Below are 27,667 nucleotides of genomic sequence, written 5' to 3' on the forward strand. Positions count from 1 at the left end.
GCAAACATTGCGTTCGTAGTGGTTTGGCCCTTTGCTTGGTTTCCCCATTGAAACTCAGTGCATGTACTGTAGTAGGAAAATAAATGCTTTGTTTCAAATAAGTATGTTTCTGATGTTACTGTATATCTATATGTATAAAGCTTATACATAGAGTCGAAAAAGTTACATGACAACACAGCTGATCATATGAGACAGTAGAGAAGAGAGCATTGATGGCGACGTGCACAACAATGGCCTCTGTTGTCGTAACAGATATGGAGAGTGACATCTAAACATAGACTTTAAAGCAGAATTCAAATTCTATATAGGAGCATGTTTGAGAGCTGGCCAACAGGATCGATCATACCAATATTGGTATAAAGAAGTAGCATCGGATGTTGAGCTATGATGACCAAACAGCAATTTCTTTACATGCAACAGTGATGACTTTTTAAGTAATATTGTTTTTAGGATGACATGGATGCATACATACAAGGTAGTTGTTAAATTAGGCAGACAGTCTGTAATGATATCTACTTCTGGCTTCACGTACAAGTATGAAGATTTACATAAAAGCACAATGTGATTGTTATGATTGCAATGGATAAACTATGTGGTGTATGCTGTTATTAGATGCATGTTTTAGAATATGTTTTGTTACACACACATTTTCAGTTTGAACATAAATTGCTAATGCCCTTCCTGAGAATTCATCCAAAGTGAACTACGTTTTGAATACACATTTTGTTTTAGACATCTGTTTTCATTTCATCTGAAGTCATTTCACATGTCTGTCCTTCTTGTTCTTTCTTTCTTTCAGAGCCACTACACTATAACTGACAGGCACTCTATAAGCTGACCCACTGTGCTGATGGCTGCATGTTCCCAAAAGTCATCTATGAAATTTTAAAGGATCAGCGCTTCCTCATCAAAATACAGACCAACACACTCTGATACAACTTGGCTTCTAGCTTTAAATCATGAAATTATTGTCGCTTATTCTTTGTCTGAAAACCCTCTAGAAACCTCAGCCAGAACAGTGGTAGCTTAAACATGCAGCGAGACATTTTCACAGATCCTCTTAGAAATGGCTACAAATCATTTCTAATTTTGGTCTGTGACTAAAATACTGATCTGACTTTGAACAGCCTGATCAACATCTTCTGTATGAGTGGATTAGACTATTAAAAGGCTCACTTTTTCCATCATGTGTAATTTCCCAGCAGTCTAGTTAGAATAATACCACCTGTTCCTCTGAGCACTTTGATGCGTCCTGCTCAATTTCCACTGACACATACACATAGCTTTTCCAGAACTAACGCACCATTAATGAACAAATGGCAAACTTCAAGCCCAAAATTTTAGTTAATATTTTCCGTACTGCCACTTTTTAAAATTCTTTCTTTAACAGATTTCTTTTCAGAGCTCTCCCGCATGTTTCAAGATGCACTTGTAGCCCTAACCGATGAGATAACATTTAGTTCAGGGGGCATTCAGAAGTTCAACAACAGACACAATTAATCATCCCGAACAGGCTTCAGCCTATCTCTTTCCTCTCTTCTGCTTTCAAAATGACATCACATAATCTGAAACAGCTGTAATTTGAATGTTTGTGCTATAACCTCTGTAGGAAAAACCCAGGGTACTACCTAGTCAACAAAAGTTGATGGTAGTCTCAAAAAATAGTTTAAGTTTCTCAACACCCATCACCCTGATAAACTGCAATAAATTAGCTTTTTTTTTTTTTAAATAATCTTTTGTAAACTCTTAATCTTTAAAAGAAGCTCAAAGTAGATCCTCTGAAAAATTCCTGAAAGATCTCAATCACATACAAATGTACAAAATATTAAAAACAACTTAATATTGGCAGCAATTTTAAATATCTCTGTTTTGTTTTTCATACATACATTTATATATACATACATATATATACATATATATATATATATATATATATACATATATATATATATATGTATATATATGTATATATATATATATGTATGTATATGTATGTATATATATATATATATATATATATATATATATATATATATATATATATATATATATATATATATATATATATATATATATATATATATATATATATGTATAGTGTAACTGACTGTGGGTATTGTTGCGTATAGTGGTAAATCATTTGTTTCTCTTTCTTTTCCCACACACTCCGTCATCACTGACAGGCTTGATGACCAATCAAGAACTGCTTGTGATACTTACTGAAGAATATCTGCATCAACTTGTCAGCATCAGGAGTGGGCAGGCAACTAAAAAGGTCTGGTGAAAATTTAACCAGCTATTTTTTGTTCTTTTTGTGTCTCCTTCTGTCCATGTTCACTCATTCATGGAACACTTACAGGATTTCCTTTCCTTATTCTTTTCAGTAACCACCAGCCAAAAGTGTCTTTCTTAACAGGTGATTGAGTCTCATGATAAAAATGTTTTTTTTTTTTTCCCAGTCTCTCTTTTATTCATGAGAGTAAATCTTGCTGCCAAGGAGGTGAAAAAAATAATCTACTTAATTCAGTACAATTCAGTCAGAATTTTCTCCTTGATGCACCTTCTTCATAAAACATCATGCAACAATTCTGCGAGCTATCATACTGTAGGAAATGCATTTCAGCTTTGCATAAAATAACACAGAATTGCTCAGAAACAAGTGAAATGTTTCCACTCCATTGGCAGAGTGATTATTTTGCCTCAAGAGACACCGTTTATTAAGACTGCTTATAAGATTAAATCACATGTTAAGAGAGACGTGTAGGCATATTCGTTTGCATTGTTGGGACTCCTCACTCTCATTTTCCCTCTGCATCCTTTCCTCTTCAGTCTGACCAGAGGTTTTCCATAGCCATGCTGATCTTGCAAAGGATCCAGCGCCGGAGTGGGCAGTAATACTCGTAGTGGAACTGCTCAAACTCTGGCGTCTGCCGGATCTCATGAAGGAATGACACATCGATGTCTGACTCCAGCAGCAGCAGCAGGGTGGGCACAGTGACGAACAGGATGCCCATTACCACAGCAACGAGTCGGGCCACACTCAGCACACATGCATTTAGTCTCTCATTGGAGGACAGCAGGCGCAGGCTGTTTGTCAGGACCCCACTCATTCGGCTTCTCGCTGCCAGGCGGGTGCGTTCATAGGCGCGATCTCGCTCCCTCTCAGCCTCCAGCTGGGCCTGGATGTCTGGGTCTGCATGGAGCTCCCTCAGCAGCCTGGCAGGACTCTGGACTGGAGAGGAGAAGAGCACATCGACGCCTCCCTGACTGTCGTCCACTGGGGTGGGAACCATGCTGGCACAAGGGCTGGAGAGAGGAAAGGAGATGTTCAAACATATTCCCAAAACCTGTCTTGAAATATAATGCAATTACACAGGTGCTTTGTCACGGAAATCATCTGAGATTTGCCTCATCTGGAACCAGAGTGTGAATCTGGCAAAAATAACAGCTCTAATTCGTATAAAAAGTGTTAAATCTAAAGCATGTCTCAAAAGTACAGTATGTACCAGATGCACGATAATACAGGATTTTTTTCTAGAAGTCATTTTAGAAATATACCCACTTTTGCTTTCAAAACGTGCTATATTTCTTATTAGGAAAACAGAGGTTTGTTTGCAGATCCAGTAAATGCATATCATTACATAAGTTCAACACATAAGTCTCGTTTTTGTGATGCTTTTGGTCAGTAGTTGACCCAAAACTACTGAATGCCGATTTTAACATTTTTTTTCACCAGTTAGTTGGTAACTTATGTCTTTATCGTCTTCTTTGTTGACACAGTGGGTTTAACTTAGTGAAGCTGACTGCCATGGCTTAAAACAATGCTATGAGAATGTTTAGAGAACCAAAACGGTAGCTTTTTAACACAGTACTTAATAATGCTGATTTAGATTTTATTTATAGACCTGTATGCAAGTTCAGAAATGGTGAGAGCTCCACCAGCCTCGTCATCTTCATCCAATACATCTTCAGTTTTGGGCGCTTGAGGTCGGACATTTGAGGTTTCCGTGGAAACATAGGGAGGCTGCAAGTCATTGCTCAAAGAGTTTCCATTTTCAGTACTTTGTTGCTCGGTGTCTGCAGGTGCAGCTGAAGGTTCAAGAGGAGACAAGTGCACAGGGTCCCTCACAGATACAACAGCTGGTGAAAGAAAATGACAGAACATGGTTTAAGGTTAACCTCTCTTAGCATAGGTGTATTGACTCATCATCAAACAGGGTTCTCACAAAGCAAAATACAGAGAAAAAAAGAACGACCTAGAATCAAACTAAGAACATGACATATTACTAGTAAAATCCTACAGTTTTGTTTTAGTTATTCCTTCACTGTCCCAATTCCATATTCCACACTTTAGTTTACGACTACTTTAGCATGTCGATGTTCCACAATTTTATTATTTGTTTTACAAAATGGAAACGCTATTCTGGATGTAACATGGCTTTATCTGACGTGTGTATCTTACTGAGCTGTTGCCCATACTGCCACAAATATAGGCATTTTCTTAACATCTGTTATGTGTTCCAGTGTGAGTCAGCAGGAACTGCATTCACTGCTTGAATTTGTTCACATCTACAAAACACGCTGATTTTGTATGCAACTGGGTCAAGGGGCCCTCTAAGCTGTTCTTTCTTGGTTTATTCAATACAATAGCCACACGATGGCGTTACCGTCTCACTGGTAGATAATACATGTGTTGCATAAATTGAAAAATTAACTACCTAATAATACGAAGAATGAATTGTATTATAATAAGGACCTGATCTTGCATCAAACCTGGAAATGTGAGGACACATATGTGATTTGTTGACACCAGAAAGGGTGAATATGTAAGAGTTCTCTTCTGTTTGGCTCCAAGCGTATGTCACAGCTGTATGTCACTGCATTTGGCCAACAGATGCCAGGGGACAATAAGTGTGAATGAGATGAGGCTGTAGTGAACTTTATGATGCCAGTTCATGAGGTCAAGTTTATAGCTCCATCAGAGTAAACACAAAACAGTTCATTCTTTATGATGTAACATAGACTGACAACTGGTCAGCTGTGTCTGGATTCACTTACATCTGAGGTGTTGACTTGATGATAAGTGTTGAGCCATATCTGATGAATATGTGTGGAAATGTGAGTGTTCTTAAAAATAACACCAGCTGTCTTCCTCAGTGGAAGCTGGGGGGCTAAATGTCCTGTGATTTATTATTCAGCAAGTCAACACCACTAATCCAGAATCTATCTTGCTATCTTGTGATCATACACTCAGCCATGTGGAAAATCTTAACCCCAGTTGACAGCAATCATACGTTACTTTTTAAGGTTTGTGGGAACGAGTGGCATCGTCATGTCTGAGAGACAAAATGTTTGTTTGCCACAAGCCGCATATTCCCGGTTCCTGCATTCATCAAAATAAAGCTTAAATCAGGCACATGAACTCATGTTCACACCACATTGGTTCGATTTGTACACATATTCAAATAATAATAGAGAGGAATTAAATAACAGAGGAAAGAAGCAGAGCGAGGGAGGGGTGGGCTTGAGGAGCAAGTGGTGACAGCTACCATGGAAACAGAGTCAGAAAAAGCTAACAAGTGTGTGAACTCGGGTTAAGAAAATAATCAGGAAGCATTTGATATTTTGAAAACACGGAATCAGCAGCAGAGAGAAAAAAATGAGTGGAGGAAGCTGGATGAGCAGTGATGAAAATAGACAATAATACTACAATATGTGACAATAAAAAGATAAAGAAGACTTGAAGTAACCTGCTGGAAGTACTGTAGTGCTGTGCAACCGACCCATGATTAATATGATTCACATTAATTCACGTTAATAAGGTTTAATTAGTGAGTAACATACTAACTAATGAAGCTTTTATACTTGCCCCCCATTATTATGGAAAATAATGACGTCTGATAAATAATGTCTCTGTATGGTGTATTGCTTTGAATACATTGTTCACATAGTCTGTGCTGCTCAGTCATACAGAAATCTCTCATGTACATTAAGTTTGGTTTAACTCGCTGCTTAGGAGACTGATGCAAATATCTTTGTCTAAAAATGGCAACAAAAAGATTTTGTTAAAATTATGTGAGAAGCAGTGCTCAGTTCACATTATGACCTGTCCTGTATGCTCACATACAAGTTTCTCCTTAGATGAGGGGATTAACACAACAAGGTGCTGAATTCCTGTGTCCACCATACGCACACACACACGTATAAAAACAGAAGTGTTTCCCCCTGTTATGCACCTGTCGACATGACTGTTCATCTTTGTCATGATACTTCATTTTCAGCACCCAAACACACCCAAAATGTATTTTTTCCACTCCCATGTAGATAAATCAAAATGCCATTTGTTGCACTAAATGTTTACTCTGGTCTATTTTAATTTTCTTTCAAACACACGACTACTCATCTCCATGTAAAGGATAACTGCTGTAGACTATAAAATCTTAACTTCCTTCAAATAATTTTATTGCAAGGCTTTGAAAAGTCAAATGACATCCTCTGTTTTATGTAATTTGTTTAAAAATGCTAATATACCTTAACCGTTCAGGAACAAATAAGCTTAACTGCAGAGGGAGCCTCTTTCTGCTGCTCAAATGTGTTATCACTCCTACACCTGATGAAGATTCAGTGTCAGGCTCAAGGACACTTTCAGAGGGGGAAAATGTCAACAGGAGACCTGAAAATATATGATAATGATATATGACAAGTTCTCTGATCCATTAATATTATTATTATTATTATTATTATTATTATTATTATTATTCCATGATGAATCTCGTTAACGATTCCCTAATTTTTCACTTATTTTAGAGCCTTTTTATATGGGTACCCTTTTTTGTTTTATATATAAAATAAAATGAAAGAGGAGTTCTTCAGTTTTCCATGTATTGTCGTGTTTTGATTTATTTTGATGAGAAGTACTTTTTGTTGGGGTATATTATATCAGGTAAAATACACCCAACGTTAGTGATGCTGCTGCAGAAATGTACGTTCATGTTCTAGAGTTAATGCTATTCATTTCAGAATTTAATGCCAACTTTTACTGTAGCTGGATTCATATTTTAACCTTTTCCTTTAGAAAAATTACATTTCGATTCAAATTCAGCATTTTTTTTTCTGAGATACTCCATTCAGACCTACAACTCACAGATTTACATATCCAAAGAATTAAATCTACTTTCCTGAATCATTCATCACACTTCTACACCACGTACAGTACTGATTGCCAAACACACATAAAACACTGTGCTGTACTAAAGATATTATGGCTGCCGGTCAGCAATACAGTGTATATTGTAGCTACATCATTACATAGTACATTTTTGGCTTAGTATCTAATCACATGGCTGCATTCACACACATACACACACACACATCAACACGCATACACAGACAGAAAAGAAGTCTCTTGAGAGTCTCAGGATGTTTGGGAGATTACATTCCCAGTTTGCATCACATGGTTGCTACAACAGACCTGACAACTCGACTACTGAGCTGTTAAGAACACTTTCACAACAGACAGCAAAAAATAATTTCAGTTTAGTGAACTATAAAAAGTTAGACTGCAGTGACTGTGCTTATATTATATGTCAGACTATTTGTTCTTCCACTCGTCTTACTCTGCTCCAGTGTGTTTCTCTGGTTTCCAGCGCTGGTTCCATCAATGCGTCCCCCATGCCCCACCAGTCGCACATAAACGTCCCGTGCCGTGTGATTGGCTATGCGTAGATGGAGGCTCCGGCGTGTTGTAATCTTCACCTGGCACCTCAAGGCCTCAGCCACCACTACTGATGATGCTTGCTCATCTGCAGCCTCGCCTGGGTGGAATACTTCCAGAGGCCCGACCTGTCCTTCCTCCATCTCCTCTCTCTGGACGTCCTCTGGTGTCACATCCAGACTGCTTCCTCCTGTATTGCCCTGGCCTCCACAGCTCCGGGTGCCCCCCTCATTTGGATGGGCGCTTACTCCCATTTCGAAATTAATCTGCATAAGGCACCCTCCAGCATCATTGCTGTTTCTGTGCTCAAGAAGCTCCATCATTCAGCGTGGCGACAAACTTCCGGGCCAGCTGTCGACAGTGAGACCCCCACACCCTGACTGACTGGGCTGCCAGCTGGGCTCAAACACACACCTATACATACACACAGAGTCAGACGCCGCGAGATGTACACCAGGCACATGCCTTGTCTCATACACAGATTTGGTGGGCCCTCTTGTGAATGTCAATGATATTAACATAGAGTGAAGGAGGCATTAGAAGAGGATCAGGCCCAAAGCTGCAGTTTCTATATATAACCCGGTGGTCCTAGCTGCAGAGGGGCAGCTAATCTAACTCTGATTACAGAGGGGCAGGCCTGACCCATGACGGAATGGGCATCACTTTCTTTTCCTTTCTGCAGGTCTGTCTTTATTTCTTACTCTTTCCTCCTAAGATACATTTATGGCTTTTTAATTCATCACATCAGTTACTGACCAAGACAAAGACAAAAGTCATCCACTCAAAAACCCCCGACACAATTATTACAGATGAGACAAGAAGACTTGTTGCATCACTCTCGCAGTCCCATTCTGTGTGAAGTGATGCAGAGGAGTGGATGAGGGCTTGGAAGTGAGGCACAAATATTAAGTCTAATCCAAACGAATCACCCATTGACCTACCCAAAACACAACAAGTCTGTGTGTGTTTGTGTATGGATTTAGGTAGATAAGAAGGGAACATGTTGTGCAAACAGTACAAGGTCAGCGCTGACCTTGGGTCAGCTTCCTGTTTCTCTCTAATGGCTCAGATTAGTGCTCTGAATATAGACGGTGATCCGAGACCATCTCAAGGACATTTTATTCCAAAGTCCTTATAAGAGCTTCTTTAAACAGTAAGCATATGACACTAAATAGATGTGAGTCTGCTTAAAATGAGGTTCTTTGTACAGTATGATTACTGCAGAGGGATCATGTTAGATAAACGAGACATCTTTCAAATGAGTGCAGCAATATACATTTTTAGTTCATTTTTCATTAAATGTGGCCACTCCCACATCCAACAATAGAAAAGTTGTTGAGTGTGTATAATCTTACAAAGTTACAATACAAATTGACAAGCACATTCTCCATGCTGCTATGACTGAGTTAAACAAATTAAATCCATTCAAAAGAAAGCTTGATAAATATGAACAAAGCTGTCTCAATTTAAAATATTTATCAGATCTCGGCATCCTCTGGAATGCTAGTTTTACTTAAAATACTTTAAATAATTCAACAACTAAAACATTCAATATTTCATATAGTTACATAAATGGAAGTGCAAAGGGAAATGAAACATTTTCAAATAGAATGTTATGTTATTACTCAGCCTGAATCCTGTTAGTGATGCACGGGGCCCTTGATTTAATGACTACTATCCTGCCCCACCCAAACTAACGGACTGAGCCAGACAAGATGGATCTTTGACCCTGGGCCAAGATAAAATTGATTTTCCTGAAAATAGAAAGACTGGGGAGATGCAAGAAAGACAGGGAGCAAGAGAGAAGGAGAAAGAGTAAAACTGAAGGAAGGCCGTAAATTCTGTCACTAAAGGCATGAGAGGGGGAGGTAAGAAGTCAACAGTGTGAGAAGAGGGATGGTACAACACTGCTGCCTGTGTGGTCACATTGGTTGTTAAAGAGACGATACATACAGTAGCTTGAGGGCTTTAACATTATATCAAAACATTAAATTAAATTGAATAACCATTCTATGAGCTTGGGCTACAAAAAAAGTAATGACGTCATGACCCTGATGAGCGAGCAAGATGAATACAGTTCAGAGCGATCAGAATTATACAGTTTAAAAACTGGTGATGTGATATCCACTGAAAATAATGTTGAAACAAATATAATATGATACCAAGTCAGTTCCAATAATGGTGCATCTGTTGGCTTGAAACAGGAAACACATGATTTTGTTTTTTTTAGGGGCTTCAATCAGTACGTTTACATCCACATTTAAGCCAAGCTGGGGCTGCAGCTACAGCTCTAACTTGACTTGGTAATTTAATTGGACTACTCTCCTCATCCCAGTATACAAACATACAAGGGGAATTCATTTGCCTGTTGAAGAATATCAGACTCTGCTACGATAGGTGGCTATATGCCTACTTTCAGCTTCTTTGTAGTATGCAGTGTTTTCCAGTTAAATGATCCTGTCCCAGACAAAAACAGCTGACAAAACAGTTTAACTGATGGTGAATTAGTTTCAAGTGAGGTAAGTAAGACAGCTTTACAGCTGTGTGCATTTATTCAGTGCTGTACGCTCTAAGTTTTTATTTTGCTAATGAATAACATGTTACCCCTTACTGAAGTTCCTCTTCTCCTTTTTCGGTATAATGGCGTCTTTGGTCACTTCGAGGTCAAAGTGCAGAACAGAAGGAGCAGGGACAGGGGGCGTTGGGCAGTCTAAATGGACGTATACTGTGCCTGCAGGACCAATTTGACTCCCTATCGCATTATCTGTGTGTGTTTGTCTAATTTAGAATATTTTGATTTTGTTCCATTTTCAATGAGATGAACATGTTTACATTTGGGACTACAGGTGGAAATTAGCAAATGTTGCTAAAACCTGGCACAAGGCATCTCTTCTCTTAATGCTTTTGTGCATTGTCCCAATTTTACATAAATAAATAATAATAAAAAAAATGTATTCTAAAAATCTGGTTTAAGTTGGACTGAGACAATATCAGATCTTTTCAAAAATCGTGTAAATGTACTGAATGTAAAAAAAATGATTATAGGTTTACTTTTGAAAATGTATTGTAAAGTAAAGCTGGATCTGCAGCCCTGCAGACCCTGAAGCTGATTGTGAAAAGAAAATGTTGCAAAAGTTGCTAAACACAATGAACAATATCATGAATCCCGTAAATCTGCTGTAATAAAGATTTACAGGAGCTCATTTCCGTTGATAAAAAAATAGCCTTAGTCAATAACTCTATTTAAGAACTACTCATTGTCCTTATTACTATTAATTTATCATTCATACTGCAACAATATGATTTCTCTTTGGAGATTAATAATGTATCACTGACTTGACTTGAATTGAATTGAAACTACATTCAAAGTGACTTTAAATTTGGGCGGTTTTATGTTAAGATTTTCTGTTTTTATTTTGCGGACCAGAGGACTTTGGCTTGACTTTAGAATTCAGGTTTTAAAATTGAAACTTTTCTCAGGGCCTAATGTTGACTTTTGTGGCCTGTTCTGTGCCAGTGTGTGATTATGATTCATATTTAGCTTATTCATTCTTTTTCCTGTTGTTTTTGTTCAATTACTTCTGATTTCCCCTTTCTTTCTAAAACCCTTAACATCATTTTTGCCTCTACTTCCACCTCTCTCATATCCATTTTCTTTAATTTGACCTTCTGTTTACCTTTCATTTAGCATCCATTACCTCCACACAAAGCTTGTGGCATACATGCTTGTTGATCTTTTTAATTTTCTCTTTTCTCCTCTCTTATGCTCTCTGTCTGTCTTTCTTTCCCCTTTACGTTCTCCATCCCCACACGTGTAATCTTATAGTCTGCTCTTTTTTGCCTGCTTTTTTCTCCCTATCAACAAGATTTATGCTTCAATCAGATAATAGGTCACCGTGGAGAATGTCAGGAATAATAACAGGGAGAAAAAGTGACAGAGAATAATGGCAACATGCTACAACGTCAAGGGGGAATCTCCAAAACCTACAGTGTTGTGAGTACCTTTTATGGACCGCATAAATCTACAGTGGGAAGACTATGTCTGGGGAAAAAAGCCAGCTCCACTGGTTTTTCTTTGCTTTTCCTCATGACTACATGAGAAAACATATCCTACCCTTTGAGCCGATCATTTTGAGGGAGTCGACAAAATTCTGCAGCTAATAATATATTTTGCGAGCTAAACATTTCTTGGAAAAGCAATGAAAGCAGTGAAAAAATATGTAATAAAGGGATAATTATGTTCTAATTAAATCTTTTAGTTTTAGCACAGTAAGTCAGCTGAGTGTGCAAAAATGTGTAACTTGTCCTTATACAAGCATATAAGTTGACAATGATTAATGATCAATGGGTAATTCCCCACCCGCCCCAAAATGTGAAATTCTGAACATGTTATTTACAGAAATACCCTATAAACCCATGTGTTTCTAGTATTATTAATCAGGCTCTCTAATGAATAAAGATAAATATAAAACCTTACTGTTTAATACTTGAAAGACTGTCTTGAAATTGTGTTTATTTCACTGGCCCTGTATGATGGAACCAGAAATTTTGGACCACTTTGGAGCTAAACAGAAAACCTCTAATTGAGATTTCCTCGATGATACAGTGACACATGTTGGATATGTGACTGTGTTTCTCTTTCAGCGATGCCAAAAAGTACATCTGACTCTGTAAAACACACTCTTTGTCAGGCACACATATGCTCGGAGGCATGGAGGGATCCTCAAGGAGGATCATGGGAGGGGTATTTTTAGCGTGTTGCAATCGGTGTCTCCAGGGAGACAAAGCTGATGGAGAGATGTAGTCAGCTGCTCAATTAACTCTATCTGTCTGAGTGTTGCACATGAGCCTTTTCCTTCATAAGTGAGACCCCATGTGACTTTCCAGAGGCTAGTGATAGGATGGCATGAGTGTACATCTGTTTTGTGAACTGTATATGTGCAGACAAAGTAGTATCTTCCTACCATTGTCTGCTGCCGTCTCTTCGTATTCATTGGTGGAGGGCAGTGCAGGTACCAGAGGCTCCATGTTCATGATGAGATTTTTATGGCTCAGAGAGTTAAAACTTCGACTCTGACCAAACTGGGCTCTGCCAAAAGTAACAAAAGTCTGTTGAGTTATTGTTTTTTCTTTTTATAAAAAAAAAAACTTGCATCTTCGTGGTTTGTTGCTTTCTTGTTATGTCTATAACCAAAAAAATCAATTATATCTGTAGTGGAATGTCAAATGATTTTTTTCAGACTGGTTTCTTGCTCTTACCTGTACACTTCTGGTGGGTCTCTCTGAATCTTAGAGCTGGCTTCTATCACCTCCTTTGCTACTCTCCCACTAACAAGTTGAAAGACATAATTGTGGCATTAAGGACTAGGAGCAAATTGCACTGCCAGTTTGACATAGAAACAAACAGGTTCATACTATATCAAGGTTTTGTGATAGACACGTTACAGGTAAAGTCTTACATCCTTTTTGAGACTAACAATTAGGTTGTAAAAAAAGAGAGTGAACTAGAGCACTTTGCACTTCATGTACTTCAAATCACATCTGTGTGCTGAAAAATGCTGGAATCTGCTGGATAAAACAAGTTAGAGACAGATCTGACCTGGTAAATACAAACTGCCTTCATTTGTGAAAAATGAATTTATTTTCTTTTTTGTATTTGCACAAATGTCCAACTTCCATACTTCAGAAAAAAGCTCCACCATATTCTATTACTCATTGTTGAGCCCTTAAGCCAAACTGCTTTAGCTAGCTGATGAAATGAGGCAGAGTGAAATGTAAGCCTGTTAGAGAGCTTAGTCTAAGAGGAAAATCAAGGCTAACATGGCTGCAGAAACAGGCTTTCATGTGATATTCAGATTAATAAAGCACTGAGGGCTGTAGGTGCTGATGCTCAGCGAGAAGCAGCATTTACTTCTGCATCATCTTCATTAGCCCTTAAACGTAAAATGCAAAACTTTGTGAGGTTGGGCCAATGTTAAAACAGCTAAATGTGAGGTGTAACTGCAAAGGACAGAAAGACTGTGTTGGTTTGCTTGAGTTAAAATGGGTCTTTGCTACTTCTGTAAATTTCAGCATTCCTTCTTTCTTGTTTGTTGCTGTTCTTTAACTTTCTTCGCAGGCATTCGTCTTGCTTTCTCATCACATATTGGACATCTTATCCTGTCGTTTGTGCCCCATACTACTCCCACGCATATGAACGTCAACTTCTGTCTCACCTGTATCTGAACCTGCTACCTTTGAAGAAGATGTTACTGCTGGAAACCGTCTTTATCTGACTTGACTTTGCACATCTGTCAGACAGGAGGGAGGAAGAAAGAAAAAGGAACATGTGAAGAACTTCATTGTTACATAACTTATGAGACACACTGAATATCACAATTTTACAGGTTTTTAGCTTTCACAGACCAACCTCTCTGTAAATGTTAAAGGGACAGTCAAAAAGACCACAAAAGTTGGGATGCTGTGTAAAATGCAAATAAAACCAGAAGATTTACATATCTCATCAAACAATATCTTAATCACAATCAAACTTAGAAAATGTATCAACTGTTGAAGTTGAGACATTTTACTATTTGATTAAAAATATAAGCTCATGTTGAACTTGATGGCAGCAACACATCTCAAAACTGTTTGGACAGGGTCAAACAGCCACTTCTTTTAACAACAGTATTTATACATCTGTGGACTGAGGAAACATGCTGTTGGGCCTCTGGTAGAGAAATGTTGTCCCATTTTTGTAGAATGTAGGATTCTAGCTGCACAACAGTCCTGGGTCTTCTTTGTCAGATTTTGCGTTTCATGATGCTCCAAATGTTTTAAAGCTCTGGACTGCAGGCAGGCCAGTCCAGCACATGGAATCTTGTACCACAAAGCCATACTGTTGTAAAAGACACTGCGTCTGGTTTAGTATTGTCTTGCTGAAATATGCAAGGCTTTCCCAGAAAACAAAATGGTCTGGATGAGAGTTTCTCTAAAACCTGTTTATACCTTTCAGCACTGATGGTGCCTTTCCAGGTGTGCAAGTTGGTGGTTGGGCACTAATGCAACCACATATCATCAAAGATAAAAGCTATTAAACTGAGCACTGGTAACAAACAGAATGACTCCTTTCCTCTTTAGTCCGGGGGATTTACAAATATGATTTTAAATTTTGAGTCATCCGACCACAGAACACTTTTCCACTTTGCCTCAGTCTGTTTTAAATGAGCTTTGGACCAGAGAGGAAGCCGGCTTTTCCGGATCATGTTCACATATCGCCTTTTTTTTATATTATAGAGCTTTAACTTACAATGATTTCTGGTGTTGCTGAGCCCATGCAGTGATTTCCATGATTAAATCATGACTTTTTGAGGTGCTCTTTTTATACAGTTATTTTACTGAAGTGTTGACAATTAACCTAATTAGTTACATGTTCGTCCAGCTGTTTCTGTTTAGTACCACTTACTTTTTCAGCCTTTTTTTCACTCTGTCCCAATGTTTTTTTAGAGATGTGTTGCTGCCAGTGAAGATTTTTAACAATAAGAGGGTTCAACATTAAGAAGTAACATTTTTCATGAAAACATTTGCAAATCAAGGTATTCTGTTTTTATTTACATTCGACACAAAGCCCCAATTTTTTTCTAGAATTAGGGTTGTGTTTCATTAATTTTTTTCAACTAAACAATGTCAGTTTTTCGACTTGGTCCACTTTCCACAGTAGCTACACTCACCCCTCTGATTTTCCAAACTGAAAGCAAGCTGATCTCTCTCTGTCTATCTTAAAGGTGGGGTATGAGATGTTTTCTGGAGCATTTTTTATCATATTGTCTGAAAACCTCCTCACGACCCCATTGCACCCACTAAAATAAAATGTTTGGAAAAAAAAAACGAAATCTTTTAGTCCATTGTAGAGGGTGTAGCAAGAGGAAATGTCTGACCAATAGAAGTAATGATGAGAGTTACTTCTATTGGATTCTGACATGCCAATCAACCGTCAGCCCCCCTCACCCCTCCACCCTGCGCGTTCACAGACTTGTGACTCGTTCATGTGTTTTGAAGGCGTGGTTTCGAGGGGTGGGCTGAAGGGAGAGGCAAGGTTGTGTATTTTCAAAAATATAGCTTGCAGGAACCATTTTTCCAAGATCTCATACCCCACCTTTAACTATAAATACTCAACTCATAAACATGTCACACAACCCCATGTGACAAAAGCGACTAATATCCCTTTGAACATTTCAGGAAAAGCTAACAGGATCATTTTCATGAAACAACACCATCAATATCGTCACAAATATTCCACTGTGTTGTTCCTCTCCTGATTGAGGTAAAATCCCCATCCATGTTAGTTTCCCCTTCACCTGAAGCTTTTGTCCTATGCTGCTGTTCAAGCAGGGTCAGAACTAATCATTTTCAAAGTTAAACATGTAGGTAAAACCCTCAAGTTTAGTTCAGGTTGATTTTTCAAAACCAGACTCCAGAGCAGCAGAAATGGAGGCAGAGCACAAACTCACATCTCTGCTCTTCCTCACGAAAGCTCAGCTTGTCTGCCATTTACAAACTCAATTTACTCTGATTAGATTTAGCAGCTCTGATGCTTGTCTGACATCTGATATGACATCCATGCTGTTTTCTGGCATTAAGAAGTTGATATCCAGGGTTATACCGGAAGTTTCTGCGACGACAAAACCACTTTCTCTATCCTAGGATTTTTTTGTATGTATAGAACATTTTTTTTTGTCTATTTGTAGCAATGATATAAAAAAGCAAGAACAATCTTATGAAATTATGAACAAGTATGAACAAACAATGTCTGCGGTACAAAGGAAGGTAGACCTTTATGATGACTGATACTGCGGAGGAGGAGGGGCGCCATGAAGAAATCAGTCATGAACAGCTTCCTTTTAAATCAAACCTCAAGAAAATCTTTTCACCTGTAACCTGGCTCTATCATGCCTCTCCACTTCTTCTTCCTTTGTTGTTTGCTGCTGAAATCCACGCTTTTCTCTCCTGATTGTTTTTTCCGTCAATCAAATAGCTGTTAAATGTTTCATTTCAGCTGCTGTTGTCAAAGCAAAAATAAACTTCATGAAATCTACTTCCAAAATGGGACATATTGTGATGTTTGCCTGATCTCTCTTTGGTTGCAGAAAGTCTAAGGTCACATTGCAGAATCATTTACAGATAGAAAGAAGCTTATGGATTCTTGTTTTGGGCAACAATGCCAGTAATGTTATCACATATCCTGTACTGTGGCGTCTCCTCGAGTTCTACTTCGCTGATATTTTCACTGAAACCGTCAGGAAAGCAAAACCCTTATTCATGTTGTTTGTTCACTGTTTTGTTTTCAGCTTTTCCACAGACAAAAAAAATTTTGCTACAAGTCTTTGTTTTCACACTGAAGCCTTCTCCCTGCACTTGTTTCCATTTCTGCCATGCCAGCAGGGTCACAAGTCTTTGCAGATCCGACCAACAGCCTCAAAGCAATCAGCAATCAGTTGCTCCTCAGTGAAGGTTAGTAGCATATTGATGAAGGACAAAGAAGGGGCAGTAAAATAAGAAGAAAGATAGAAAATTTGCTAAAAATAAAAGTGAAAAGTATAACCACATGTTGGTGCTGAACAATTAACAAAGTGAGGAATCTTGCAGATATAAAACTAATTCAAAATATACATTTAAATAGAAGAACTGCTGCAAGAGTTGCCCTGAGAGCGATCTAAAGTGTCATTTTAGAGGAATCTAATCCTTAAAGTCATATAGCTTTAGACAAGCTAAATCAATATAATATTGTGTGTGTTTGTGTGTGTGTGCAGACGCACTTGTAAAAGGCCTGATTCTCCACCCCGCACTTCCATAGGTGCTTACATGCTGCAGGGGTCGAGGTGTGAAATGTCAACACCAGTTTCTTCTGCAAAGAAAAGGACAAACAGAGAGAGAGAAGACAGTGAGGATGATTACCAAAGAATGTGTGAATAATGAGAAGTGCTGAACATGTAAGGGAGCTGCGCAAAATGCTGACCCACAGATCCAAAGCTGTAAGCTTAGCAAGATATATATGGTGATTTGGCCTCAGTGTTCAGCAATAAAAGGGTTTGTCTAGTTTTCAGCCCCTCCGTGTCTGGTAACATGAGATATCAGATCAATACTGCTGAAAGGCGAAGTTAGAGGGTGAGCAAGAGGCAGAGGAAACAGTGAAATCAATGATATGGGAGTGAGTTACTGTAACATGGTATCAGGCATACGTCATAGCCATAAATTTCTGAAGTGGTGCATCCACTTTGATATACAATTCAAAGCTGTGCACTTTGGCCATTTTGTTCCCTTCGCTCACTATTGCACAGCTCCCTCTTTGTCATGCATCAGTTATATTAGGTTTGTGGTTGTGATTTACACACATGTGATGCAGTGGCCATGTGTGTGTGTGTGGGGATACATTTGTACGAAAGTGCCAGGACGGCATGTTGAAATATTATTGACAGTTTTTCTTTGGTCCCACTTTGGCTGACATGCAGAGGTGCTTTGATAGCATGACTCCATATTTTATGATGCTGATTTAAAACGTCCTGAGCTCTGAAAACGGACATTAACAAACATTATTACACAGAGCATTTAGGAGTATTAACAGCAATTAAACAAGTAAATACATCTTTCTAATAACACAAGAAGGAGTTACGTCAGTTTTATTACAGGAGGTGATGTTTAAAAATGAAGTGATTTAGTAATAATTGATTCCCTACATCTGATTGAAAATAGCACAAAGAGGTTTAGATTTTTTAAGAAAATGCTGAAATCAAATTTGATGCCAGCAACATCTTGCAAAACAGCTTGGAAGGGAGCGTATTAACCATTGTGTTAACATCTTCATCACTACTTCTTTCACAATATAAAACACTATAAAGAACAGAGAAGACTAACTGCAATAATTTCTCAGTGAAAAGTTTTCCAATTCTTGCCTGATATAGAATATCAGCAGCTGAACAGTCCAGGGGCCACCTTTGTCATGTTTTTCATTTCATAATAAGCCAAATATTTTCCACAGGGGACAGGGTTGGACTGCAGTCCAGCCACTTTAGCATCCAGAGTATCTTCCTGCAGAGCTATGATGTTGTGAATAAAGTTTGGCATTGCCTTGCTGTAATAAGCAAGGTATTCCATGATGATGTCTGGCCAGCTGCCAGTAGGTTACCCATGTCATGAGCACTAATGCATCTCTGTACCATCATGGATAGTAGCTTTTGGCTACGGTTTCTGGATCCCCTTTAAATGCATATTTTTTCTTTGCCTAGAGGAGTTTAACTTGATTTTGTAGATGCAGTAGCAAACTGATTTCAGTGACCCTGGTTTTCAGGAGTGTTCTTCTGCTTTTGCTCTTCAAACGATGCTGCCAGATCGTAGACATTTCACCTGTCTCTTTTGTCTGCAGAGATTTCTCCAAATCATCTGAATCTTTGAAGGATTATCTGCACCGATAAAGTCACAAAGTTTTACAGTGAAAACCTTGTTTTTGAACTTTTCACACTTTTTTATATGTATATATATATATATAGCATTTAATAAATGGTGGAATCTAGTAAGGATATGTTTCACCAGCTTTTTTCAGCATTACATCAATTTTTACAGTTGTTCACACCTGTTCCAAGTGTGTTGCTGGCATCCAATTCAAATGTTGCATCAGGCTCAACACTATCAATTAGATAAAGGGTTTGGTTATTTGCAAATTGTTGCATTTTGCTTTTAGAACATTTTAAATGCCATCTCTATATTTTTGGAAAATTCAACATCTGAAATTTACTTCTGAGTCAGGGCACTAAAAACTATAATTATGGATATTCAATTGGAAACAGCGTTAAATAGAGACATTTCTATTAAAAGAAAGTGTCACGTTTATAAAGCCATGAAAGGTTGCCATCAGCTCAAGGTGGGAAAGTTAAACACAGGTGAGGGCATAGAGGGAAGTCATGATGTGATCAGGTGGGTAACACAACAACAAATGTTGATATATTACGATGAAAAAGTGCAGACACACCTAAACATGTAAGAAGACAATCAAATATATGAATAAATACATTCTCTGCACAGGGTTTGACACGAGATGTAACACACAGACAAGTGATGGATTATGAGTCGTAACACTACATAATTTACAGTTTAATGATGATGGAGCTCTGAGTAATAAGATGACACGACTACGAAGAATACACGAGATGATTGAAAAAAACTTAAGATCAGTAAACTAAATAACAAAGTGACACAAGCAACAATGAACAGAAACATAATGACAAACAACCTTCCTCCAATCATTAACTGAGGTGAGAGCAGGACTGCATAGTAAGGTGTCATATTGAGGATTAAAGAATGCTTTGTGCTACCATTATTACTTATATTTACTCACCAGTGATGACTATGTTTATACACAAAGAGAAGAGACAGAAAGACAAAGATAAAACTGCATCTCAAGCCCTTCGTGAGTTGCCAAACAGACAAACAGGCATACAGACAGACGAGATTAGCAGGGATGAAAAAGCTGTAATGAAGAGTTATTATGAGACTGATTGAGACCAGTTGGCTGGTTGGTAGATTAAAGAGCAAACAGGGTTTAGTCACAGACATAACAACTTTCATTTATTAAGTCTACAGATATGTGAAGCTCCAAAACTGCTGCTCAGTATCTACCACAGCTCTGTTGGATGATAAACATCAAGCACACAGATGAAGCACGTGTCCCAAATGCGAGACATCTTTGAAGTAAAGTCAACTGATCGAATGCAGTTTATCAATTGAAATCCGTTTCGGATTAAATATCCTCCATGAGTCTCTATTTGGGCCACAGTCAACACGTAATGTACGAGGAGATTAGTCGTAACACACCCACCATCCTGTTACAGTGAATCCTGCCTGTTAAGGAGATCTGAAACAGCGGCACACATATACAGTGTGTGTGATGGTGGACAGGATTACAAACAGTACAATTTATCTGACATAAGCATTACACAGATGGCGGAAGGAAAAAGGGAGAGGAAGAAGGGAGGAAATAAGGAGGAGAGAGAATGAAGGATGTGGAGTTCATATTGAAGTTCACAAACACAAAACAGATTTCATATGAGCACAAGTGTAACTGTGCATCTACATCAAAGTCACTGTCTGTCTTTACAGGATTACAAATGTTTGATGTAGGGATTGTCAAGTCAGCATGATGACTGAAGTGCAAGAATACAAAAGTCATCATCATGATGGAGGAAAGTACACATGACATTTTACTCATCGTTCTCAACCTTTCGGAGACAAAACACTCACCTCTTTCTGGATCCCGATGACATAAAAGGTTTTGCCCTCGAACTTCAGCTTGCTAACGTCTGCCCTGTAAAAACCACACAAAAACACTCGTTGATGATCTTGAATGAGGAAGAAAAAGTATTCTGGGATCGAAACAACCAAGAACAACCCAGGATTAAATCCAAATGGCACTATATTATTTTAGTTTCAAAACTTTGAGGGTTCCTAAAGTTATGACATACATTATTGTGACCAGTTTTAAGCATATTTACTCTTTTCCTTCTTCAGTTAAGTAAATATGTCCCTCTCTTCAGTTCTTACCGTCCAACAGTTCCATCATTTTTTGATAGCTGAAGCTGATATTTCAGTTTCATCTCGATATTAAAATACCACCCAGTGTTACAAACTAACCAACATTAGATAAAGTCTCAAACAGCACCAGTCTGACTGATCAGTGATAATGATACAAAGTAGATAAAGCAGATTAAGCTCAAGTAGAGCAATAAAAACAGATGTATGTCTCTGTTTTCTAAACAAAGGATTGATAGTGGGAAAGATATAAGTAGAAAGGTTTATCTCACTTTTTTCTATATAGTGTATGAGTGTGTGTTCAATGTACAGCTAATAAAAACATCACTAATTTATGTCTTGTGTCGCAACAAAATCAAGTTTAGCAAATCATCTGGTTGCAGCTAATCATTTTATAAATCTCTTGAACAAAATTTTTGTCGTTTAATAGCTTCTTTTAAATGATATAGAGCATGACTATTAGCCTTGAGAGAGTCTTATCTTATCTTATGTGTAATTTCCATATTTAAAGGATGATATTTAAGATTTAGAGTTGTACCATTTAAGGAGGTGAATCCTCTTGTTTCCCTGGAACACCACAAAGCCGGTGGCCGTGAACCCGAGAAAGGCGGTAGAGCCTGTAAAGTCCTGAAAACACACATACACTTTATGAGATACAGGTGGTCTAACAGCAGGGAGGCAACTGGGGCATCAATCTCCATGGTAATGACGCCTACACAAAAATCACGTGTTTGTGTCAAACTTCAACCCTTCAATTAACCAAATTAAAGAACAAGCACAGAAAATACAGAAAAGGTGGATACTGCAGCGTGCTCCTGTTACTCTCCCACATCTGCATCATCCATGAATCTTTCTTTTCTTGGCACACTTGTATTTCAGCGTACATTGCCCTGTTTCCTTGTTGTTACTTCTCTGATTCTTTTGCTTAAGTGGACAGATCTGTTTATGAATGATCCTGCAAATTCAGTAAAAAACAGCAAAACAAATGAAAACCTGGCAGCTTGGTATGAGTGGAGCAAACAAACATTTTAAATGTATTGTCAGCCAGTTCTGATACGCCTGCTTATGAAAGAGTTTCCCCATTTCACACTACTTGGGCTGAGGATGATCAATAAGGGTGAGAGCAAGCTGTAAATTATTTCTTCATCATTTTCAGTCTACTCCATCAGTTCTGGTGATCTAAAGTTACACCAAGAAGAACTTACTATCAGATGAACCACGGCTTTAACAGAATGTAAAATGAAGTAGTTTTAAGACTATACAGACGGACCAAATTATATTGATTTATCTAAATTAAAGCTACATCCAGTTCAGTCAATAAGGTTAAAAAATCCTGAAAGAGCTATCTCTGCAGATCAGGTTTCTTTAGTTTACTGTGATAATGTTCCCAGAAGGACAAACATAAACCAGGGGGTGAATTCGATCGAACTGCAGGGAGCGACCTTCCCTCATTCATCTAATCTCTTCCTAATGCTTGCTGAAGTTTGAGACAAACACATATCACGACTTTTTGTAGACCTTTAACCATCAAATTAAATAAATTACCATAAGTTATTGGGGTAATCAACCGATATGCAAATTAAGGGGTAAATTAGAAAAGGGTAAAAGAGTCAGAAGAGGATATTTCTTTAATTGATAATGATGGCAAAGTTATGTTTTCGTGTGTCAACAATAAGTTTAACCTTTTTCTTCACAGAGATGACAGAGAAATGTGCTCATCATGAACATTTACTATTATAAACAGTTACTTATCAATTGCATTTGTGAGCAGAAGTTTCACAACAGTGAGAGGCATGATTTAGATTACTCATCTGGTAAATGGTTAAAAGATATATCAAGGTCCTTTTTTATATTTCATACACATAAACAGTTCGTAGTGAATGTACACAGAGAGTAAGAGACAGTAAGCAAAAAGAGGGTCCATGATATATAAGCACAAAAATATAAACAAAATACAACAATATTGGGCAAATTATAGGGGTATGAAGAAAAATCTAAGCCTTAAGAAGGAGATTTGCTTCACTGTGATCAGAGAAACTTTTCCCAGCCAGACGGGATATATCTTTCTCTAAGTTTACCTTGCATGGGTGAGGGTCGACTCCGTACGTTTCAAGACTGTGAGCCCTTTGGAGCATGTTCAACTCTGCAAATGCAGCACACTGATCCCTAAAAGGAAGTACAGATGAACATTTAGGTGACACTGAAAAGATTTTTTGCTGCTTATCCACTTATCAAACTCTTTTTTTTAAAGATTTTGGTTATTCTTCGGAAACATTTAGATTTACTGAATCCAACTGTTTGGCCAAAAGTCAAGAAATTTAGCAAGTTGAAATGCTTCTCATCAAGACTCTACACAAAACTGACAACATACTTCTGTCTACATACATAGAGTCGTGTGTATATTCCATTATAAAATGTCTTGACAGAAATTGCCTAAAGTCTCTAGAGTTCAGCATTAATCCACATGCTGCTAATCTTGTCAGTCAGACCCATCAGAGTAGACGGAGGGCACTTGGCATAGTTTTGCTCTGTGTTGTGGGAAACGAAGGATTTGGCTTTGATGTTCTATAATCTTTGTAAGTGTGACGGTCAGTGGCGACACACAAACATCCCCAGGGATGTATAAATGTGATCTTTTAATTCAGGGGCTTACCTTGTCCAAACAGAATACTTGATATGACTAGGACATTTTTCTACTGTTGTTATTTAGACAAGCTGATAGCAACCCTTTAATAACAAGGGTCATCTGTACACCTACAGTCTAAGAAAAGTGTAATATTAGGAAAGGTGTTCAAACCAAGCTCAACGTAAAAATAATTCCTGTTCAATCTACAGCAAATGAGTTTTTAGCTTTAGTTCACTATATTGAAATACCATCTACAAACTGGGTCTGGAACCTATCCCAGCTGACATCTGGCTAGAGGCAGGGTACACCCTGGATGGGTTGCCAGGACCTCACTCTTACACTCAGTCCAAGGGTGAATTTAGAATCACCAACTAACCTAACATAAATGTTTTTGGACTGTGGCAGGAAGTTGGAGTATCTGGAGTGAACCCACCCACGGACAGGGAAAACATCCACAGAAAGACCCCAGCCGAAATTCAAGGCAGGGACCCTCTGGATGTGAGGCAACATTTCAAACCAACACTGCGCAATGCAGCCCATCTACAGTTTAAACCAATTAAACATAAATATCTAGGTACATCACAGAGTTTTCTTTCCACTCAGAATGACAAACAGCCTTTTATTGTCTGCAGAGCAGAGTGTGCGTCCTGTTCAGAAAACACAGATCAGAGGAATGAATATCCACACCTGTCATCGGCATCAAACTGATAACAAAGACCCTGTTCCAGACAACAAATAACCACACCAGACTTTAGAGGAAAGAAAAAACATTGTTTTTTTTATTACCTGAGCTCATTCTTGTGTATTTCCATAATCTTCCTCTCCAATTTGAGGGATTGTTTTGGGAACAGCTTGAAGTCTCTGATATAGTCTGATGGATGCTCGTCCGGATCATAGTCGCCGAGCTCAGCTGTAAAGAAGCCAGGGACATTGAAAAGCAAGAAGCGCTCAAGAAAAGGTGCATATTCTGGAAATGTGCATACCTGTTTGGAATGAATAACTCAATAGTTTAGTAAGTTTGCCTGTTGGCTTCACAATATGTAAGTACAGCTTGCAGTGAGGTGGATTTGCTTAGCAGAAAATCAGAAGGGTTGCCTAATTCTATTCAGCAAACGGCAAAATGGCCCCAGAGGGATGGATGTGAAGTTGCTACTGTGAGCAAATGCTCCTCTGCTAGCCAAAACAAACACAATATAATTAAGATGTCTTTGCTGCCAGGCCTAGCATGAAAAATGCTAGTAATTGTTATCCAAAAACAGGTTCTCATGCTATGTGGTAGGGATAATGCAAAGCGTTTCCCGATACCATCCTCTAATTTTCTAATTTATTTAATTCAAGTTAATTCAATTCAGTTTAATTCAATAACACTTGATTGACCCCCTGAAGGGAATCAACATTACTGCAGTATGAATAATTGAAAATTTTTAAAAAAATAACTAAGTAAACATATAACAAAATAAATAGAAATAGATTGAAAATCAGTTGTCAAACTTTGGAAAACTGAAGTGTAGCAGAGAGTTATAATTGTGATTGGATTTGGGTGTTGTTTTTGTTGCTTAGACCATAGAAAATCTTCATACAGTCCGTTTTGAGATGATACTGATGTGCCTTCGTTGTACATTGTGTGGGGTGGGATGTGGAGTTTAAGTTGATGAGAGGACGTTTTTTTTGCCCTCGAAGAGGGCGAACACTGTGTGAAAAGGTCCATTAGCACGATCAGGAGCCGACAGCAGAAAGAATAGACAGCACTCAATGAGTTTTGTTTCTTCTGCTGTATGAAACTCCAACAACATGCTCACCTGTCTCCACATGGGAAATTCAACAACGGACCATGAAAAATCTGCTATATGGCCTTGTTTTATAGGTTTAGAATGTAGCTTCAAGATTAAGTGCCACCATGATGTAATCTGGTGTAAAAGGGTTTGTGGTCATAAATAATAGTAAGTCAGTGCAGCAACCACTGTGATCTAAGTAGTACTGCCCAGAGCAGTATATAATTCCTTCTCTTCTCAATCATATCGAAGGAAAAAGGCCAATGAATGAAAAAAATCCACCCAGCCTTGTTGAACTTCTCATTACGTTTCCCACACCAGAGGCATGTGTCCTGACTGCTGACTGATACTGTGAAGCTTATTTAGCACATAATCAGATCATCATGAAGGGTGGTGCTGGCAGCAGTCTTTTAGTTACCAAAACACAAATATAAGTATGTACATGTATAAGTAAGTATGTATATGTGTATGAAAATCATGATTCAAGTGGCTTCATCTTAGGTCAACTACTTTTACATGAATTTATACAATTGTTATATTAACAGGGAAATATAATATGTATGTACATAGAACACGTCTTCTACGTATTAGATAGAAAGAAAGTCAGTTCCCAAAATAAAATGCTTTAAGATGTGATTAAACAGATTTGTGTCATCGGCAAATTGGCACATTGCTCAGATCAAAAGGCTTGAAGGTGCATCTTTTTCGATATCTACTGTAAGAAGAAAGTACTCACAGGAGTTAATTCAGATAGCCCTTATGGAACCCTGCTTTTTTTAGTCCAGTACCAACTCTTGTCTGACTAATTTGTCTTTTGAATCCATTCTTAATGAACAATGATAATAAAGGTCAAATAAAAAAAACTGCCTGAAGTTTAATTAAACAATAATCCTCAAAGTATTCCCCAGCTCTATTATAAACACCCTGACAAAGTGGAGCAGGGACCTCTCCTCGTTAATCAGAGCAGCCCATGATACTCTGCAGATACGCTCTGGGTTAAGATGACTCCGCCAGTCACACTCGGGGGATATGAGCCAATGAGAGGATGTTTGCACAGAGTGGTTTGTTCATCAGCCAGAAGGCTTCATTTATATGATACAGCTCAGCTAATTCTTTTCTTAATCCATACCGAAGCAAGTGGCTCTGCAATTTGATTTGACATGTATCTGTTGCTGCTAATTGAGTGAAGAAAACAAACAAACGTCTTTTTATCCATTTTCCCAGTAGTCCACATACGTCTCTTGGTGTTTTAAGATGTATGATCACAGCACCACTCCGATGACTTGAAATGGAGGAGGTTAAGGAGACGGGGCCCAAAATAATGGTGTGACAATGGTCAGATAATGTGTAGTGCTGTTGTTCTAAAGTATATATTCTTCTGGTAGAAAGCAAACCTTTTTAAAGCTAATTTTGCAAGTCATGCATACACATTTCAAACTTTTCAGTATAATATTAAAGAATCAAATGAAACAAAAAGTTGTTAGGTTTTGGAGAGGATCGGAGAAGTGAGAAGTGTCGCTTATCAAGATGTGGGGTTAAACGACACAGGAAAAACAAAGTGTGGTACTAACAAACAACAACATTTTACTCGTTTTAACTGTGAAATTTTAACAGGGATTTAACTGTGAAACATCAACACATTCCCTGTCACTGAGTTGATCCCAAAATTAAGAGGACGACAGCAGGCCTCACCCTGTACAATGCAGGCTCCCAGATATGCAGCCTCGGCAAAAGGACAGAGGAGACGACCGTGGTAGATGTCTCTCTTCAGCTGGAGGTACAGCAGATACCTGGATGAACACACACAGAGCTCTATGAACACAAACAATGCCACCTTACGTCTGTTTTACATCTGATATTCAAATTGAAGGTTCAGTTGGTGTATTGAGAGGCTTTTAATGGCAGCAAAACTTCAGCACAGTTATTCTCACTGCGGCTAAGTGTGCATTTAATTTTTGTTTCGGCAAAAATAGCTTAATTACCACACTAATAAAAAAA

General features: G+C 38.2%; 1 protein-coding gene across 2 annotated transcripts in view; it reads right to left on the reverse strand.

The window, feature by feature from the left end:
• Positions 1–2,098: 2,098 nt before the first annotated feature.
• frmd3 (FERM domain containing 3) overlaps positions 2,099–27,667 on the reverse strand; it is a 57,749-nt gene continuing 32,180 nt past the window's right edge. For both annotated transcript variants that reach the window (XM_075467813.1, XM_075467812.1), the window contains exons 5-15: positions 27,362–27,459; positions 24,684–24,807; positions 23,350–23,437; positions 21,810–21,898; positions 20,984–21,047; positions 17,509–17,597; positions 13,930–14,004; positions 12,974–13,042; positions 12,679–12,803; positions 3,906–4,140; positions 2,099–3,306 (exon numbers count right to left, since the gene is read on the reverse strand). In XM_075467813.1, the coding sequence (XP_075323928.1) occupies positions 2,826–3,306; positions 3,906–4,140; positions 12,679–12,803; positions 12,974–13,042; positions 13,930–14,004; positions 17,509–17,597; positions 20,984–21,047; positions 21,810–21,898; positions 23,350–23,437; positions 24,684–24,807; positions 27,362–27,459 (1,537 nt within the window). In that variant the 3' untranslated portion in view covers positions 2,099–2,825. The remainder of the gene's footprint in view (positions 3,307–3,905; positions 4,141–12,678; positions 12,804–12,973; positions 13,043–13,929; positions 14,005–17,508; positions 17,598–20,983; positions 21,048–21,809; positions 21,899–23,349; positions 23,438–24,683; positions 24,808–27,361; positions 27,460–27,667) is intronic.

This window comes from Odontesthes bonariensis, chromosome 6, assembly GCF_027942865.1.
Source record: "Odontesthes bonariensis isolate fOdoBon6 chromosome 6, fOdoBon6.hap1, whole genome shotgun sequence".
In the NCBI taxonomy this organism is placed as follows: Eukaryota; Metazoa; Chordata; class Actinopteri; order Atheriniformes; family Atherinopsidae; genus Odontesthes; species Odontesthes bonariensis.